The sequence below is a fragment of the Mirounga leonina genome, unplaced genomic scaffold (genome assembly GCF_011800145.1).
Source record: "Mirounga leonina isolate KUSES-001 unplaced genomic scaffold, KU_Mleo_1.0 Mir_488, whole genome shotgun sequence".
In the NCBI taxonomy this organism is placed as follows: Eukaryota; Metazoa; Chordata; class Mammalia; order Carnivora; family Phocidae; genus Mirounga; species Mirounga leonina.
The window spans coordinates 91337-111259 of record NW_023270777.1 but is presented as its reverse complement, the minus strand read 5'-3'; the positions used below and the strand labels follow the sequence as shown (position 1 = coordinate 111259).

At 47.9% G+C, this 19923-nt stretch overlaps 1 protein-coding gene across 4 annotated transcripts in view; it reads left to right on the top strand.

Moving 5' to 3' along the window:
• The first annotated feature begins 194 nt into the window (after positions 1–194).
• The window catches only part of ZZEF1 (zinc finger ZZ-type and EF-hand domain containing 1), a 103158-nt gene continuing 83429 nt past the window's right edge, over positions 195–19923 (top strand). For 2 of the 4 annotated variants that reach the window (XR_004676343.1, XM_034989317.1), the window contains exons 1-3: positions 295–648; positions 16166–16310; positions 19491–19685. Coding sequence is in view for 3 of the 4 variants with exons in the window: in XM_034989317.1 (XP_034845208.1) it covers positions 295–648; positions 16166–16310; positions 19491–19685 (694 nt within the window). In the remaining variant the exon portion in view is untranslated. Of the gene's footprint in view, positions 649–16165; positions 16311–19490; positions 19686–19923 lie in introns of all 4 variants that reach the window. The other 2 variants (XM_034989316.1, XM_034989318.1) reach the window with 2 other exon arrangements.

The window sequence follows — 19923 nt, the reverse complement described above, 5'->3', positions numbered from 1 at the left end:
CGGCAAAGGAGGCTGCGGGATGACGTGACGTTAGCGCGGACTCGCCCTCTGGGAAATCGGGTTTCCACCCCCTGCGCAAGCCGTCCTCCGCTCGCTGTCTTACGGCATCTGCCTGAGTCCGCTTGACGGCGCCTTTGCGACAGCAGGCCTCGCTCGACGGCGAGGAAGCCGGAAGCCTCTGCCGCCGTCGTCCCCTCCCCGTCCCCGCCCGCCCGGTGCCGCCGGAGGTTGACAGGTCGAGGCGGGGAGGCGGCGGCGGCGGCGGCACAGCCGGGCGCCCGAGACGGAGACTCCATGGGGAACGCTCCGAGCCACAGCAGTGAAGACGAAGCGGCCGCCGCGGGGGCCGAGGGCTGGGGTCCGCCCCGGGACTGGGCCGCGGACTCGGGCACGATCTCCGGCTCGGGCCCCCCGGCGCCCGCGCTGCCGCCCGCCGCGGCGCTGCTGGAGCCGGCCCGACTGCGAGAGGCGGCGGCGGCGTTGCGGCCCGCGCCGCCCTGCGAGTCGCTGGTGTCTAGGCACCACGGCGCGCTCTTGCGCTGGCTGGAAGAGCGGCTGGGCCGCGGCGAAGAGTCGGTCACCCTGGAGCAGTTCCGGGAGCTGCTGGAGGCTCGTGGCGCCGGCTGCTCGGGCGAGCAGTTCGAGGAGGTCAGGACCGGCTGGCGACGGCGGGGCGGGGGCAGGCGGGTGTGCGGAGGTGGGCAGGGGCTCTCGCGTGGCCCGGCGGGACCCCGCAGGGTGCGGGTTCTGAGAATGGGAGCTCGCATCCAGCCCGTACAGCGCGGGGCACGGCTGCGAATCTCTTCGACCTCTGCTAGAGGCGTGGAAAGCCTGGACTAGTCCGTCCTGGATCGGAGGAGCTCGGCAGGCCCGCATGTCTTTGCGTGTTCCTGTAACACAGACATTTGTGCTGTTGCCTGGCGCTGCCCCGACTGCTCTCCGGAGCTTCCTGATCAGGCTCCGGGACGGTCGAAGGGAACGGAGGCCTGGGGATCAAGGGAGTGGCCGTGCAAACCCTTCTGTTTTATTGACCGGTGGAGTTGACAGAGCACCTTCTGAATCCAGTGTGGGCGCCTAGCAAATGTGGGGGGAGAATGACATGCACTGGGAAAGCTCACGTTCTAAAAGCCGTTCTCATCACACAAAAACTAGCTTTTCCAAAATACACATTTGTTTTTAGATAGTAAGACTCATTTAAACCTCCGTGTAACCTGAAACTGACAGGCAAATGCCAGGTTTCCCGGCGGCGCTCGTAATGACACAGTTTGGGGCATAATCACTAACATCATCTCTGTTAAATCACCAACAGCGAATTGATCCGGCAACAAAATATTTTTTTCTCGGAAGGGGTGTTAGGAATTACTTGTACGTTTCATTTTACAGTTAAAAAGAGAGCTGATCCAGGGTCTCCCACTGACTCGTTGGCAACCTAAGACCTAGCACTCAGATCTCTTGATTTGTTTGCTTCTTTGTCTTACGTCCCACTGCCTTCTTCTTGGGACCCTATTTCTTTAACTCCACGGTGTTACAACAAAAAGATGCTTAATTTGTGAAGGTGAGTAAGCCGTGTAGAATCTTCAGTGTCAGTGAAGGGTGAGCATGTAAGGCAGTAAACTGACAGGTGCTTGTAATGCCATTAAAAAGTGATGTGCACTTTACAGCCAGAGGCCTTTAAAATACTTTAAGAATGTTTTCCTGTAGGGGCGCCTGGGTGGCTCAGTCGGTTAAGCCACTGCCTTCGGCTCAGGTCATGATCCTGGAGTCCCGGGATCGAGTCCCGCGTTGGGCTCCCTGCTCGGCGGGGGGTCTGCCTCTGACCCTCTTCCCTCTTGTGCTGTCTCTCATTCTCTCTCAAATAAATAAACAAAATCTTAAAAAAAAAAAAAAGAATGTTTTCCTGTATATGGTCAGAATTAAGATAATAGGGTTTGTATGTTTCTTATATTTTCTTTTAAAAAATACCTGTAAGACATCCCAGTTCTTGAAGATGTGGTCATACTAGTTAGTGAAGGGTCTCCATCTATATATATTAATTCCAAGAGTCCGCATAATGCTTCACTTTCTAGCTCTGGGTGTATTAACAGAAAATGAAGGGGCGCCAGAAAGAGCTGTGTAGATCTGTTGAAGGAGTTGGCCCATTTCCGAATTGTCCGGAAGAGAATGGAGAGAAACAGTATTTACATTGAGAGTGTCTGACAGGACTAGAGCTTCAAGCAGAGATGACAGGAGTCCTTTTTAAAAAAATACTTTATTTATTTACTTAGAGAGAGAGAGAGAGCATGGGCAGAGGGAGGGGCAGAGGGAAAAGCAGACTCCCTGCCGAGCAGGGAGCCCGATGCGGGACTCGATCCTGGGACTCCAGGATCATGACCTGAGCTGAAGGCAGTCGCTTAACCAACTGAGCCACCCAGGCGCCCCACAGGAGTCCTTTTGTAAAAAATACTTTATTTATTTACTTAGAGAGAAAGAGAGAGAGAGAGAGAGCATGGGCAGGGGGGGGGCAGAGGGAGAAGCAGACTCCCCGCCGAGCAGGGAGCCCGATGCGGGGCTCGATCCCGGGACTCCAGGATCATGACCCGAGCAGAAGGCAGTCACTTAACCAACTGAGCCACCCAGGCGCCCCATGATTTTATTTATTTGAGAGAGAGAGAATGAGAGAGAGCACATGAGAGGGGGGAGGGTCAGAGGGAGAAGCAGACTCCCCGCAGAGCAGGGAGCCCGATGCGGGGCTCGATCCCAGGACCCTGGGATCATAACCTGAGCCGAAGGCAGATGCTTAACCAACTGAACCCCCAGGCGTCCAAGGCCAAGAAGTCCTTAGGTGTGGTCCAGAAATCACTCAAGGGTTATGATATTTTTCATTGGGCAAATATTTGTTGGGCAAATACTGAGTACCAGGCACCTGGATGACAGTGGACAAAGCAGATACTTGCTCTTAAAGAGTATGTGGTACTGAAGGAGACTCACGTGAACCCAGCAATTATAGGTATAGTGAGTATTAGCCAAAGGAAAGTGTAAGGGAAAATATAGCAGGAGGATTTAACCTCACCTTGGAAGTCAAGGAAAACTTACCTGGAAAGTCACATTTCAGCTCAGATTCAAAGGGTGACAGATAACAGACGAGGAGCAGAAGGGTTAGCGGTGTTTCAGGGAGAGGGAATTCCATGCACAAGTCAAAGTCCAGAGAATGGAGAATCTGGAAGAATGGTGTGATGTATGAGGCTTAGATAAAACTGCTGCAAGGGACAGAAAAGTCAGTGCATCAGTAGTTTAAACAGTAGACAAGTTTCTGGGCGCCTGGGTGGCTCAGTTGGTGAAGCGTCTGCCTTCGGCTCAGGTTGTGATCCCTGGGTCCTGGGATTGAGTCCCACATCAGGCTCCCCCTGCTCTGCGGGGAGCCTGCTTCTCCCTCTCCCTCTGCCTGCCACTCCCCCTGCTTGTGCTCTCTGTCAAATAAATTAATAAATAAAATCTTTTAAAAAAAATAGTAAACAAGCTTCTTATGAAAAAGTCCAGGTGGGTAGTCCAGGTTTGACATGGCAGTTTCAGTCATCAGGGACCTGGCCCCATCCATCTTGTGCTGTCATCCTCCACAGGCACCTTCTACCTAGTGACCCAAATGATTCCTTCAGCTGTCACTTTGTGCATTACAACGGCAGGAAAGGGAAATGGAAGGAGAGGGCCACACCTCCTTTCTTAAGGGCAGGGCTCACCTCCCATTGGCTCAAGCCCAGTGACATGGCCACACTGAGCTGCAAGGGAGGCTGGGAAAGATTTCTATTCAATGGCCATGTATTTAGCTGAAAAATAAGGATGTGATTACTGAGAAAGAGGAGGACAGATACCGGGTTGCAATAACACACATGGTTAGATCCTTGAATGCAGAAGGAGAAGAGCAAGGCTAGAGAAGTAGGCAGGAATCAGGTCATGGGGAGTCCTTTGCAGCCTCTGTTATAAGGGGGTTTGGAAACTGGAGCAAGGTACATGATGCTGTGGCTGCCTTCTGGGGAGCCGGTTGTAGAGGGGCTAGAGTGGGTCCAAGCAGATCAGTTAGGAAGCTATTACGACAGTTCAGGTAAGAAACTAAGTGGCTTGGGGCTGGGGTGATGGCAGCTAAAATGGCATGAACAATTTTGAGAGCTATTTAGGAAGTAGAATAAGCCCCCTTGAGACTTATGTGTGAGCAGAGGATTAGAAGGGGAAAGGAATTAAGGATGACTCCACCAACATTACTGTCTTAAGCAACTGGAAAGGTGACAGGGCTGTTTATTGAGAACAGAAACTTCTCAGGAAGGGAAGACCTGGAGACAGAAGATGAGTTTGGTTTGGCCATGCTGAGCTTAATGTGTCCATGGGGCAGCTAAGTGGAGGTCTCTCTCAGACTGGGAGTCCTAGGAGAGAAGACTGCTTGAAATACAGTCATCTGTTTGTTCATTGGGTTTTCATGAGAAAATAGCCACATTGTTTCCTCCTAGTGTGACGTGTGTGTGTGTGTATGTGTGCTCTGTGAGAACTTAAATCCCTTGGAGGTAGTCCGTGGACTGTTGAGCATAGTTAAATCCAGAGGTCGTTCAGCCACTGTAACCAGAGAAATATATGGGAAGAAAAACCTGAGTGGTTGTACCTTCCTGTTATGAAACTCAAAATCACAGTAGTCACACTGTGGCAGAAATAAACATTAAGGAGTCAGAAGCCCAGCAATCAGAACTGGTGACTTGTAAAAGGTTGCAAGTTCGTTATTTTACTTTTGTAAAAATCCCTGGGGCCACCTAGAGCTGTGTCATAGGGTATTAAGTATCCATCCACCAAACTCACAAAATACACGTTTGGAAGTCTTCTTTCACATCTGTATAGCTATCCCCCCTCACTCTCTACAATGTGTTCACATGCCTGGTGTCTAGTGATTTAGGCCAGCCGTGCAAGGCTGGGGGGTGACCCCAGCCGCCACAATGAGGATGAGACTGAAGACACGGTAGGGTTCAGGGACTCGCTCAAGTAAGATGGGAAAATAAATTCTAGGACTAACACTCTAGTGTGAGTCTTCTGACTCCAAGCCCTGTACCCTTCCTCCTCTAAGGACCTGTTTCTCTGGGATTATTTTTCTTTAGTCTCACCATTTTTCTTTCTTTCTTTCTTTTTTTTAGCCTTGATTCTTTAATTTTTCCCTACATGCTAAGGGAGACCTAGCAAGAATAATTCAAATTTGAGAAAAAGCATCGTGCATTTTTCCTGAAGCCTCTTCACCTTTATTAGATTTGGTACGGGGACAGTTGGGGTTGGCCTGATACTGAAATCTGGTGACTTTCCCTTCCTGCTGGTTAGCATTTGCTAGTTGAAGAGAGCAGGTCTGTCTGCATGTGAAGGCTTAGCCAGGGTTTGAAAAGCCGATTGGGATAACTCACAGTGGTTGTCCTGTCCGTAAGTATGGAGTAATTATACGGAGAAATGTCCAAGAAGATAAGTATTAGCCATATGTGTGATTCCGTGCTCTAAAATAAGTCTGTCCTTTGGTTTGAGTAAGTAGATAATTCTGTGTCTTAGTTAATTTTACACGTAAGCTTGTGAAAATGTATTGTGATACTTCAAGATTAAAGGTTTAGGGGAAATGATAATAAAATGTCTTTATAGCAACTGAAATGATGAGTTTTTTCCCTTCTTTCATTTTATGAGACCCAGCACAGTAGAGCAGGTTACCTTTGGTATACATTAGTATTATAATGCCAAGTATTTCCAAGTTTTATATGCCTGCTCTTGGGCTCCAGATCGGCAGTGTCATCTGTGTCCCCCCAGGTGTCTTGCCTTCACGTTCCCATGACCTTCGTTGTTGGAGGTGGTACCCTAAAGAAGTTGCCGGAGTTGTACTATAGATCAAAGTCTGAAGGTTTATCATTTTATAGTGACATACCTTCTCTCGTGATAGGTGTGGCCCATGGGGAAGGACCCTGGTTTGGTCCTGGGGAGCAGTAGCTACTTGACTTTTATACAGATGAGGAATAGCGTTAAAATTAAATACCTGTTTGACACCAGAGATTAGAGAGTCTGTGTTTGTGCTCTCAGTATGCTCTGCTTCCAGAAAATTATGTAGTGTGTCGGGCAGGAAGAGGTGCTGAACAGAGGATGATGGCACATGGCTTTCAGGTGGGAATTTGAGAGAAATAGGCCTTATTTTACTAATTTGCCATACTAGCTCTGGTGCTTCCTTGGTGAAATTCATTAGGCTGTGAAGTCTGCGGGCAGGACCATTATCGTCCACCCACTAACCGCCTCGGCGCAGCTGTGGTAGTAAGTGCGCTGCCCCCACGACCCTCAGGTTGGGTTAGCAGACTGACTCGTTCTCCAGCCTCGTACTTTCTAGTCAATCTGTAACCTCGGAGTGGTAAGGTATTTTTTGATGTTTGGGGAAACGGTTAAATATAGTTATAGTGGGGCGCCTGGGTGGCTCAGTCGGTTAAGCGACTGCCTTCGGCTCAGGTCACGATCCTGGAGACCCGGGATCGAGTCCCATATCGGGCTCCCTGCTCAGCAGGGAGTCTGCTTCTCCCTCTGACCCTCCTCCCTCTTGTGCTCTCTGTCTCTCATTCTCTCTCGCAAATAAATAAATAAAATCTTTAAAAAATATATATATATATAGTTATAGTGAAACCTTAAAAAGGGTCTTAGCTTGGTTTAAAGGAAATTTAGAGAAAAATACCATTTGTCATTATCAGGTCAAAAGTTTTAATCAGTTAGTTTAGAATGTCTCTGAGCCCAAAAACTATGCTGATAGAATTATGCAGATGTAATTCTCTACCCTTTGAAGACACAGAGTGTGAGAGACTCCTGTCTGTGCGGGAAAGATGAAGCAGGTTACAGACATCACTTGCCCTCAGCTCAGAGCCTGCAGAGACTCCCTATTGCCTGAAGAGTCAAATACGCATTGCTCAGAATGGGCGAGAGCCCACGGGCAGGCCTCATCTGCCTCTGTTCCCCTGCTCGAGCCCTGTGCCCTAGCCAGTGGGACACCTGCCTTGTCCTGTGTGTGGACCTTGTTTCTCTCAGTTCTCCAAGGCTCCCTGACTCGGCACCATCACCCGGTCAGGACCAAGTGTTTCTCGTGGCATGGTTCCAGTGTCTTCTGTATAACTCTGTTTTGGCCCCGCCCTTGAGGCTCTTGTTGCCTGTTTGGCATTGGGAGCGCACTGTCTGGTCTCGTCCTGCCGTTTGGCTGTGAGGCCCCCCGCCCACCTGCCTGCGCTGCTCCGGCATACGGAAGGAAGCCTTCAGTGAGCGATGGCCGGCGATGGTGACAGGCAGTGTAGGAGAGAAAGATGCTGGGTGAACTGGAGGTTATTTAGACCCTGTGTGCTTTGCTGTGTTGGGATGATGGTATTGGCTTCTCTGGAGAAGAAGAGCTAGAGAGGAAAGGCCACAGCTTTGTTCTACCTTCTCCTGATTTCCAAAATACCACTTCATCATGTCCTGTCATACTGTAGAAACTGCAGTGGCTCCCCATTGCTTTTAGAATCAAATGTTAGGTTAACCTTTTGGCCTGTATACCTTTCCACTCTTATCTCCTGGTGCTTTTTAGCCGGCCACGCCTATTCACAGTTTCTCATACATGTGGGGATTTTGTCCTTGGCTTCCTTTATCCCCTTTAGCCCTTTGCTCCATCCTAAGCCCTTTTCCCTTTCAGGGACCACAGAGGAGCGTTTAACAGTAGCATGGAGTTTGGGAAAGGCTTCACCAAACCAGGGCTTGAGAGGCTGGAAGAATTTGCCAGGCAAAGGAAGGAAGGGATAGAGTTGAAGGTATAGCACAGGGATGCCTGGGTGGCTCAGTCATTTGAACATCTGCCTCTTGATTTCAGCTCAGGTCATGATTGCAGCGAGGTTGTGAGATCGAGCCCTGTGAAGGACTCTGTGCTCAGTGTGGAGTCTGCTTGGGATTCTCTCTCTCCTCCTCCCTCTGCCCCTCCTCCCCACCTTGCTTGCGTGTTTGCTCTCAAAAAAAAAAAAAAGGTATAGTATATGCAGATAAATTGGGGTGAAAGAGTGTGGCAGAGTTTGAGAATGGCACTCCTTTGGCACCTTGTCTAGAGTATGAGTTGGGGGGGACCTTAGTAAGCATTGCATGCAACCTATCCCCTCCCCTTGCCCAATAAAAGAGTCCCTTCTGTAACATCCTGGACAGCTGTGTGGTGAGTCTGTTAACAGTGTCAGTGAACTTGCTGTTTTGTATGTCTACCTGTTTCACTGTTGTTCAGCCTGAGTTTCAGACTTGGGCTCTGGGGTCAAACTGCATGTGGGAAAATCCTGGTTCCACCATCCTCAAGCCGTGTGATTAACTCACACAACCACTCTGCATCTCAGCTGTCTCTCCTAAAAGATGCGCATGATAATGGTAGCTACCCTGTATAGTTAGCATGAGGATTCGACGAGTTAGTGCGTGTAGAGCTCCTAGAACAGTGCCTGGCACACCCTTGCTGCTGTTAGTGGTGTTCTTCTCTGTTGCTCCGGCCCTGCCCTAGGAGGGTTTACTCCGTCTTCTGACAGCCCTTTCAGACATGGAGGTAGCACGGTCTCACAGATGGGTAAACTGAGGCCGTAAGTGGAGAGGTGAGCCTCAGCCAGCAAGTGGCAGGACTGGGACCAGCTCCACATCTCTTATGCAGCTTGTTTCTCCCAGGTTGAACCAGTGTCCAGCCTTTGTATGAAGCCCCATGCATGTGTTCTGCTGCTCTGTGTCCCCATTCTGGTCTGTGAGGATTTTGGCACATTCTCATGTATACCGTGGTCTTGATCCCACAGGTGGTTAAGGAGGTTAAGCAGGAATGGTCTGAGCGTTGTCCCGTGTTGCCCTTGGGCTGGGGCCAATGGATGGAAATCTGCAGTCGACCATTCTGCTTCTCTCTCTTGTCTGCAAGGTGGATCAATAATGGCCTTCTAACGAGATTGTAATAACAGTTCTTTGCAGTTTACCTGGCATAGTCTTGTTTGTGAGACCTTCGAGTCTTCACAACAAGCTATGAGGAAAGGTTGGACAGGAAGAGGGGTTGAGACTTAGGGGCCCAGAGTCTTGTCCCGGGTCTCACAGAGAAGTGGTGAATTTGGCACCATCCTTGCATCCACACTTCCCCTTAGCCTGACTGTGTTACACTTTTTATCTCTTACATGCTGCGTGCAGAGGGCCTGCACTTGGGTGCTGCCCGAATGGTTATGGTGTAGATGGCAAAGCACATAAGTGGGTGTGGTAGGAAGAGGCCTGAATCAGGAGAGGAGGAGGAAGATACAGCGGCCAGGTTACTGTCTGCATGGAGATGGGTGTTAGCTCCTTGGAAATAGGGGGCATTGCTTTGTTTTTAGAGAGAAGGTCGACTTGCTTCACTTTGCACAGTTAGGGCCAGACCCACTGTATTCAGTTGGGTTTGGGGCCCCATGTTCCAGGCTGTAGAGTTTCAAACTGTTGGGAATCGGGTGAGTGTTAACTTGCATGTGAAACATGAAAGAGAATAGAATGGAATAGAAAAGATCAGGGTACGTTGTATCTGATAAGAAAGTATTACATTGTTTCATGAGACTTTTATATCAGTATCACAGAAATGTATTTCTATTTTATTTTATTTATTTTATTTTATTTTTTTATTTTATTTTATTTTATTTTATTTTTTTATTTTATTTTATTTTATTTTATTTGACAGAGAGAGAGATCACAGGCAGGGGGAGTGGCAGAGGGAGAGGGAGAAGCAGGCTCCCCGCGGAGCAGGGAGCCTGACACAGGGCTCTATCCCAGGACCCTGGGGTCATGACCTGAGCCGAAGACAGATGCTTCACCGACTGAGCCACCCAGGCGCCCCCCGAGATGTATTTCTTACAGTGGATCAGCCAGTGAGACTTGAGACGCACTGCTCTGAGGTTATGTCAAACTGGAGGGTCCCAGAGGGGACAGCCAGCATGGGAATGAGACTAAAGCCGTAGCAGATAGAGAACTGGCTGAGGGAGACTCAGGGCCTGTTGACCACCATGTTTAGTGATCTGTGGGCTGTTTTGGGGCAGAGGGATCAGATGTGTTCTGAAGCGCCCCATAGGTGGTGACATTAGGGAGACACATTTCCATTCATTATACAGAGAAGAGAGTTGTTGCTGTCAGAAGTGGTCAAAAGACATGAGCTTCCCATCACCAGTGTGTGTCACAGAGACACTGGAGAGGAGTTCAAGCCATGCGAAGGCATGTATGTTAAGAGATTGGTAGGTCCATTCCAATTTGAGGGTTTAAATAGATCTGGAATGATCAGTCTTCTCCTCCCTTAATATTCTCCAGTGGCCTCCTGGTACCCTTACTATGCGATGGAGCTCCTCAGCCTGATGGGCCAGGCTCTCTCTATTCTGACTTCTGTCTCTTCGTCTGCTGCCCTGCCTCAGAGCCACACCAAGCAGGAGAGTCCTCGAGGTCATCCATGCACTCTGTGTCCATGCTCACATTCTGGCCCCTCTCCGTAGGATGGCTGCCTCATCTCCACATGCTTACAAATTCCTAGTTACTCATTAAAGCTCAGTGCAGGGGTGGTTTTCTCAGGGCCATTTCCCCCGAACGTCCCAGTCCCTTTTGGGCTTCTGGCCTCTGGTGTGTCTGTTAGCTCCTGGCATAGTGGCACATAGTGTAGGATCCCAAATCATACCACGATTCAAATCCAAGTACCATTATTTACTGGTACTAACCTTGTGACCTTGAACAAAATACTTCACCTCTCTGTCCCTCACTAGTAGAAGGGTAGTACCTACCTTTAGGGTTGTTGCGGAAAGTAGGAGTTGACCCAGCTGAGGTGCTTGGAGCTCTGCCTGGTGCTTAGTAAATACTCAGTAAATGTTAGGTACTGTAGTTGTTTATGCTATAGTTCTGTTGTGATAATCATTACACATCACATTGCTGTTGGTTTGCACATCCGTCTTTTCCAAGGCTGTGAGGATTTTGGAGGGCAAGGACTGTGCCCTGTTCATTTTAACATGCGCAGAGCCGAGCGCATTCGGGTGTATAGTGGCTGCTTATCAGAGGGTGTTGAGTGAGCGCGTGAGCAAACTGGATTCTGTGAAGTCCTGTAAAACAAGCTAGGTGTTAAGTGTTGGATTTGAAAACCTGTATGTTTCTTTAAAGACAATTTCCAAGCGTGGGAAGTTATGTATTTATTTGGTGAAGCTGTTAGCAATGCTGTTCAGATTTTTTTTCACCCAATATGTTTGTTTTTGTTTGTTTGAAAATTCTTTTTATTGTATTCATTAACTATTGATAGATCAACAGAATCTTTTTTTATAATTTTAATGTAATTTATTTTTTTTTATAAAGATTTCACCTATTTATTTCAGAGAGAGAGAATGAGTGGGGAGGGGCAGAGGGACAAGGAGACTTGCCACTGAGCAGGGAGCCCAATGCGGGGCTTGATCCCAGGACCCTGAGATCATGACCCCAGCTGAAGTCAGACGCCCGACCGACTGAGCCACCCAGGCAGTCCACGAGGCTCCTGCTAAAAGCAGTGGTCCTCCGTGCTCCCGCCCGGGGTTGCCGTCACTCCTCAGCTCCTGCAGCTGGCTCATGAGTGGTTTACCTGTGTATCGCCAGGCAGCATGTGTACATTCCTTCATGAGTTTCCAGTTTTAGACTTTGTTTTATTCCCGCTGCAGAAGGTGAGTCCTCAGTTGACTTTCCCCTTCCTGTCCGGGCCCGCATCCACGCATCTCCTTTCCTCCCTGCAGATCCTTTCATCTTGGTGTGGAGGTTATTACGGGCATGTAAATCCTGTACGTGGCTGAGCCATGCAGCGCTCCACGACTGCGACCCCTTTCTTACACAGCTTTGTATTTTCTCTGAGGTTAACAACAGAATTGGTACTGTTCTTGTGCTTACTTTTATGTTCTTCTGTCATTAATTTAACCCCAGATTCTCTGCCACTTGCCTGAATCTCTTGCAACACATTGGCTGTGTTCAGGCACATGGGAATTCCATCAGACTCACCTTCTCAAGAACCCTCTGATCCGCTTCATTCTGGACCTGGTGTTCTTTAGGTTGTTGGCATCTCCAGCAGCCGGGGATTCATTTTCTCTCTAGGCTGGACCCCATTCTTTCCCTTTCTTGGCCTATTCGGTTTTCTGGTGACTGCACCCTCTAGGAGCTTTCTGAATAAGGGAGCATTAACTAGTTTATTTTTTGAGAGCCTTGCATGTGTGAGAATGTCTTTTTCCACTCTCTCACAGTTGGTGGTATTTTGACTGTGTATTAACTACTGGGTTAGAGAGAGTCCCCCCAGAATGTTGAAGGCCCTGCGCCTATTCCAGCTCCCTGTGTAACTGCTGAATCAGCCTCTGATTCCTGACCTCTGACATGGACAGTGTGTCTTCTCCCTGGAAGTAGGAACTTCTCTTTCCTCTCCGTGTTATGAGATCTCAATACGATGTGCTTTTATTCACTGCGGAGGGTATTCAGCCTCTTCAGTTTCAAAACTCATGTCCTTCAGTTGGAAGAGATTATCTTGGCCCGTAAGAATTGTCATTTCCCTCCCTCCTGTTTCTGTGTTTCCTTCTCTGGGACTTGTAGTATTTGGGTATTGGATTCCTGGACTGGTCTCCCGTTTCTTTTCCTCTTGCCTTGCCTAGTTTCCATCACTTTGTCTTTTGCTCTAGTCTCTGGGCACTTTAGTCAATTTATCTTCCAGCCTTTTGAGATTTATCTTCCCAAATCTGCTGTTGAGATTTTCATTTTGCTGTGGTATTTTTAACTTTCAAGAGCTTATGAAAATGTTCTGAATAGACTGTTTTCAGTAATAGTCTCTTGGCCTTTCATGACGATGCAGGGTCCTTTTTTATTAGGTGGTGGTGGTGGTGGCGGCTCCCCAACTCTGAATATACTAAAGCCACTAGGTTGTGCACTTTAAGAGGGTGAGTTTTGTGATATGTGAATTATACCTCAGTAAGCTGGTATTAAAAATATTTTTTGAAATATTTCTCTGAAGATATTAACGATAATCTTTTTGACATTTTCTTCTCCTCCTTTCTTTTCTCCAAGTTGCCATTTGTGTGTTTCCTATGAAGCCTTTCCTCAAATGTCCAGTTGTCCTGGGCTGGAAACTCCTATTAAAGAGTGGGAGACTAAAGAGGTGGGTTCTCCATGCATCTGGCTGGTGACGCTGAGCCTCACCGTAAGGTGAACGGGTTGGCCCCTTTCATGGGGAGCCCTCCGGTATCGGTGTGTCCAGGTCTGTCCTCATGGGCTTGTCTGGTGCCGCAGTCTCTTGCCTGGAGGGTGTGAGACTGGCTGCTAGCATTCTGGGAGCCCGAGAGGAAGAGTGAGTCTTCTAAACCTTTACCCTGTAAACTCTAGTGCCTGATATTTCCTCGTCCAGAGACTCTGTGCTACTGTCTCTGATGGAATCAACTCCCCAGGCTTCTGATTGGAGAGAGGATCTGGGGATGTCTTATGTTTGTTTGTTTAATGGAAAATTTTAAACAGAGGAAAGCCGAGATAAGCGTAGAATGATCTCTCTCACGTTCCAGTTCTAATAGGAACCAACTCAAGGCCAATTTTATTTCATCTAAATCCCACCTACTTTCTCCTCCAAATTATTATTTTTTTAAAGATTTTATTTATTTATTTGACAGAGGGAGAGAGAGATAGCAAGGGCAGGAACACAAGCAGGGGGAGTGGGAGAGGGAGAAGCAGGCTTCCCGCGGAGCAGGGAGCCCGATGCGGGGCTCGATCCCAGGACCCCGGGATCACGACCTGAGCCGAAGGCAGACGCTTAACGACTGAGCCACCCAGGTGCTCCTCCTCCAAATTATTTTGAAGCAGATCTTTTCCATCCACAAATACTTCATCTTATATAAAAGTTTCATTAAATATCTTAAGAGATGAGAACTCTTTAAAAAGTACACAATCCTACTATCACCCTTTCCCTTCAAAACAAAAAACCAATCCCGGGTGATTCCTTAAGGTCAGTATTACAGCCAGTCATTTCTAACTGCTTTTTAAAATAGGCCCCTCATCGATTACCTCCACCCTTGGTGGCGCCCGTGGCCACCAAGTCCTTGGAAGGCTTTTGGGGTCCTGCAGTGGGGAGCAGCCTGTGTCTCTGCTTTGCACAGCTCCAGCTCAGGGCTTCACTTTCTTGTGGAGGAGTGGCCAGCACTGGGCATCCGTCTGCTTTCCAGCTTCCAAAATGTTGTTGCTGTTGCATCACGTCATGTTCTCTTTGTCTTTGTGCTTTGAAAACAGATCCCTTCATGATACTGTCTTAGTGGAATTTCAGGAGGAAGTAGAGGTAAACGCATTTGTTTGCACACTCCTGATGGCTGGTGGTCCAGCTTGCTCGGAAGCCTTAACGGATGTGGTGGGCATTCCTTCCCAGAGTCCCTAATCCATCTTTCTACCCCATTGGCAACAGACAAGTCCATCTTCATAATGAGCTTTTCCCTCTAATGTCTTTTTTAATTTTATTTTTATTTACTTTTGTCTTTTTTTTTTTTTTAAAGATTTTATTTATTTTTGAGAGAGAGAGAAAGAACGCACGCACGTGCACAAGCACGAGCAGGGTGAGGCGCAGAGGGAGAAGCAGACTCCCCGCTGAGCAGGGACCCTGATGCGGGACTCCCTTCCAGGACCCTGGGATCATGACCTGAGCTGAAGGCAGAGGCTTCACCGACTGAGCCACCCCGGCGCCCTAACGTCTTTCTTAAATTAATTAATTAATTAATTTTTATCTTTCCCCTCTGACTTCTGTCTCACGACCTTTGTTTTTACTGGCCCTTCTTGTGACAGCCCATCCCAGGCACCTGTTCTTCACCCTGAAAGCTCATGCTTCTGCATGCATCCTCACGGGCAGTGTCTTCTCTCCACCACGATCTCTTTCCTCTGATCCCTTCCATTTCATTTCTTTTTGGTGGGGAGCTTCCAGACCCAACACAGCTTCCTGACTGGGTCTAATCAGAAAAGAACAGGGTGATATTTTCTCTCCTTTTGAACATCATCCTTTGAGTGGTGTAGCCATTGATCCTGTCATTTTTTTGGGTAATATTGTCAGGTTGAGGAAATGCACAGAGAATGCTTTGTCTTTCCCTCACACATTGCTCTAAACTCTGTCCCCCAGCCTGCATTTATGCCCATGGTTTTTGGACCTGAGTGTAGGAATTTGCTATGTTCCTTTTAAACACTGTGTTTAGAGGTCTGTGGTGGAAATCGGGGTACTCGTGTCAGTACTCAGTGGGACATCTCCATATTCCACAAAGAGGGAAATAAGGAAAAGGCAGGAGTTTTAAGGGAGAGGGAAGATTACTTAGAAAAGAAGGTGGGAGACTCCTGAAGTATTTCATGGTGAGGGATGTCTGTGAGTGAGTGAATCAGCAGGAAGAGAGAAGCCACTAATCTGGGAGGGACTGAGATCTGGGGAGAAAGGGCAGTCGCCAGGTGAGGAGAGTCTTGTAGAACATGGGAGGAGCCGGCGTCAGGGACACAGGAGAGGGTGACGACGCGGGTTCAAAAGCAGTCTAATGTGCTTTCATTGTATTGGACTCTGTTCAGATGCCGCTTAGTCCAGACAGCAGCCTGTGAGTTTGGTAATATTTGCTCCATCTTTCAGATCAAGGAGCTAAGGCTTCTGGAGGTAAAGGAATGTGTGGGTAGTCATATAGCCGGTTAGTGACAGAGCAGGATTCAAACCAAATCCCACACTGTACCCACTTCCCCAGATGGCCCAATACTGGCAGGGAGCAAGCTCGATTATGGCTAAAGGTTAGTGAAAACAGAGCGGTGGCATAGATAAGTATCCAGTTAGGTCTTGTGTCCAAAGAGTGTTTGAAAGGAAAAGCCCTGCTAAACCTGAGGTGCTACTCTGAGCCCAGTCTCCCACTCTAGCTTTCTATCTGGCTCTCTCTAACTTGCTGAAAAATGTTGCACTGCTTGCTTCCTGAAGTTATTTGGGAGAAGGGGATTAATCTCTTGAAAGAGAGATGAGATGATAAAATTGTGTGTATATGAAGTAATACTTGTACACATACATTCTGCAAAGCACAGTGAGTTACTGTCCTGAATTTGATTGTTCTCTGAATGATGTAAATGGACTCTTTGCCCAACTACCACAGGGCACTGGCAGCAACAAAGTGTCCAGATTTGGAACAGACGTGATTATATTGCATCTCTTATGTTGTAGGCCTTTGCCCAGTTTGATGCAGAGGGCGATGGTACCGTCGATGCTGAGAACATGTTGGAGGCCCTCAAGAATTCCAGTGGAGCTAATCTCCAGGGGGAATTAAGCCACATCATCAGACAACTGCAGGCCTGTTCTCTTGTCCCAGGTAAGGCTCTCACCTGAGTGCTGAAGGCCAGAGAGTGCTAGCGTAGGGCCAGGTTGAACTTTGCTGTCCTATGGGTTGTAATTAGGTAAGGTGAGGGCCCCGTGAGATAAATGTGCTTCTCCAGGAGTCTCTATTAAGCACAGGAACTGACTCAGTCTGTGCAATCATCTCCTTGGGTCCCCAGGACCGTGATGCTTGAGCAGTTCTACCATTTTTGTGAACTTTTGTTGTGAGCCTACCTTCCTTAGTGGATCTCTTTATTTCACTCTCTCAAGAAGCTGTCCCTGGCTCCTGGTCCTCTTAGCATCGCACATTTGTCTTTTGCCTCATGTCACCACTGTAATTAATTCATTACCCACTTATCTGTAACTGTCTGTCTTTACTCCTACACTGTGAGCTCCATGAGGATAGCGGCCTTCTCTTTCTGCTATGTCCTCACATTTAACACATTTTGGGTATATGGTAGGCACCCAGTGGGTTTTTTTGTTTGTTGGTTTTGTTTTACTAGAAAGCTATCGCTCAGAAATTTAAGTAATAATATAAGTAGCATACAAATTAAGTAATACTTCTTCTGCATTGTACCTATGAACAAACTTTGTGTTTTTGTATGGTTTCTTCTGGGGACTCAGAAGACAGATTCAAAGTTAAATTACCCTCCTTTTTTTCCAGTGAGAAAACAATTGAGTTTTTGAGAGGAAAAAACTTTGCATATCACCCTTTTAGCCTCAGCTTATCTCAGAACTTTCCTGCTCTGCATTCGGGGTCCTACTACTTAGCACGGAGCCTGGCAAGAACAGCGGTGGAGGCAGGTAGACTTGGTAGATACGTAGATGTGAATCTGATGGCCCTTGACCTCTCTGGCTTAATGTGGAGGCTGTGCTGAGCTAGGGAAGGATGACGTTTGTGTATTAGTGAAGAATGCACATTTTCATTCTTCCTCAAGTTGTCTTTAATTATGTCATCTTTATAGAGCGTTGTAAGTAGTCCAGACATATGAACTTTTTCCTACTCTCACGGCAGTTAAAATTATGCTTTGGATTATGTTTAGCTAAAGTATATCTTGGCATTTACGTATTGCTCCCGCTTTTGCACATGAGAAGCATCAGGAGCTTTACGTGGACACCTCAAACAGATGTTTGGGAGGGGAGGGATGGGGTGGAGATCAGGGAACCCACCCAAGATAATACTTACTGCATTGTTGCTCTGGGGAGATTAGGTGAGAAAAACGCGGGGTTCGGATCCCGAGGTGTTTATGTACCAGAGCTGTGACTGGGACGTTCTTGTCAAAATTTTCTGTCACCGCTCAGTTTAAAAGAAATTGCTTTATCGCAGTCCTAGCCTGAACCTTGGTAAGCTGGGCTAGCTTGGCTCCTGGGATTTGTTTCCTCGTCCCTCTTTCCAGCCGAGATTGGAACTTGTCCCTTTCTTACCCTATCGTGCTGGTGCTCAGTGTTTGCCAGACTTGTATGACTTCCCATTAGAAGAGGCTGTCTGTGTTCTCCCATGCGTCCTGAGCACACGGGTGCTCCATCAGCCATGTCCTCACGTGAAGGTGGGGCTGCTGTGGGGTCTGCCAACGGGAGAAGAACTGTATGAGGAGGGTGAGGGGTGGCCCGGACTTTTGAGTCTTGGGGAAATTGAACTGGTGTCTCCAGGGTTTGCCGGGGCGGGGCGGGGGGGCGTCATCAAAATGGGGTGCTTCCAACACACAGTCTCTCCTCAGCCTCATGTTCTATCTTGAAAGTCAGTGCGAAGTCTCATTCTAGAATATAACCTGTGTGTTTTACACTTAAAGTAATTTCTCCTAAGACTTCTGGAGCCTTGTTCCAGGTGCTGCTTCGATGGGGTGTTCTGTTTGTGAAAGCTCATCAAGCAGTACACTTATACTGTAGGTGCTTTTCGTTAGGTCTGTCGCGACTCATTAGAAAGCACACAGAAGAGAAATGCCCCGAAACCTACAAGTGTATTTGAGCTCCAAGAAAAGCTGTTGCGTTTACACTCTCCCTTCTTCACACTGGGTTATGGGTACCTTGGTTCCAGGCATATGTGTTGTCGGTTATGATGGGTCATGAAAGGGTTTTAAACGGGTAGACGTTGTGTTTGTAGGATTACTTGGGTTAATGCCAGACAAAGGGCAGCCAGGAGAGCCACTCAGGAAATCTGGGTGGGTCAGTGTGAACAGGAGATGTTGAGGCCAGGGCCTGGGCAGCGGCCAGAGGGATGGGCAGAGTGGGCAGACTCCAGGGAGCCGCCCTGGAGAGAATGTGGAGCCCGGGAGGAGCACCTGGGGCAGAGCCTTGTGCGTTGTGAGATGCCGCCGGGGACTATGGTCAGGGTGGTGGCTGCATCATCATTATCGTGATCTCATGTAGCTTAGTATATAAAAGCAGTTACACTTTTCCTTTCTAATGTGATAAACTTGATTCCTAGTCCACATTCTATATACAAAATTGTATAAAAACTTCTGGTCAGTATTTCAGTGCTTATACATTTTTTAAAGCTTGGATTGAAACAAATAATCATTTATTATAAGTCTTCTAAAATTCTATTAAACTAAAATGAAATTAAAAATTTTTTAAGATTTTATTTTGAAGTAGTCTCAACAACCCAACATGGGGCTCAAACTCACAACCCTAAGATCAAGAGGCTCATGCTCCACCAACTGAGCCAGCCAGGTGCCCCAAAATTAATGTTTAAATTGAGGTTACCACTGGTTCATTTCTCATTTCTTTTCTTGTCTTTTTTTTTTTTTTAAATAGGCTCCATGCTGGGCCTATTGGAACTTGTCCCTTTAAATAAATAAATAAAATTTGTCCCAAATAAATAAATAAAATCTTTTTTTAAAAAACTGAAAATCTCAATGAAGGTTGTTTTTTTTTTTTTTTAAGATTGTAATTTATTTTTCAACAGAGAGAGGGAACACAGGCAGGGGGAGTGGGAGAGGGAGAAGCAGGCTTCGTGAGGAGCAGGGAGCCTGATGCGGGGCTTGATCCCAGGACCCCGGGATCATGACCTGAGCCGAAGGCAGATACTCAACGACTGAGCCACCCAGGCGCCCTCAATGAAGATTCTTAATGGCTGCTTTTAATTCAGCCAATTCCGAGAGGCCACCAGGCAGGGGGTGTGGGAACACTATTGTGGTGGGTTCCTGAAAACCAAAAATGGGTTTTGTCTGCCTAGGTTTCATAGACATCTTCTCAGAGTCCAGGGAGGGCCTGGGTGCGCATGCATCCCTGATCCTTCGCTTCCTACACCGCAATCGGCTCTGCGGCACGGCTGTCCCCTGCCCCATGCTGGACCACTGCGGGAACGTGTGCTCCATGAGGGCTTCCGTTCTGAAGGAGTCCTTGGATCAGCTGCTCCAGAGAGAAAAGGGTACGTGTACCCACGTGGTGGGGGCTCCTCAACACGTTCCACATGCCGTAGCAGCCAGCCCTTCTCCCTGCCTTCATCTCTGAAAGCCAGCCTGCCTGCTTTCCCTCCTTCCTTCCCTCCTTCCCTCCTTCCCTCCTGCCTCCCTTCCCTTCCCCTTCCCCGTCCCCCTTCCGTCCCCTCCTTCCTGCCTTCCTTCCTTCCCACAACTGGTCTCATTACTTCATCTAATTAACGCCCC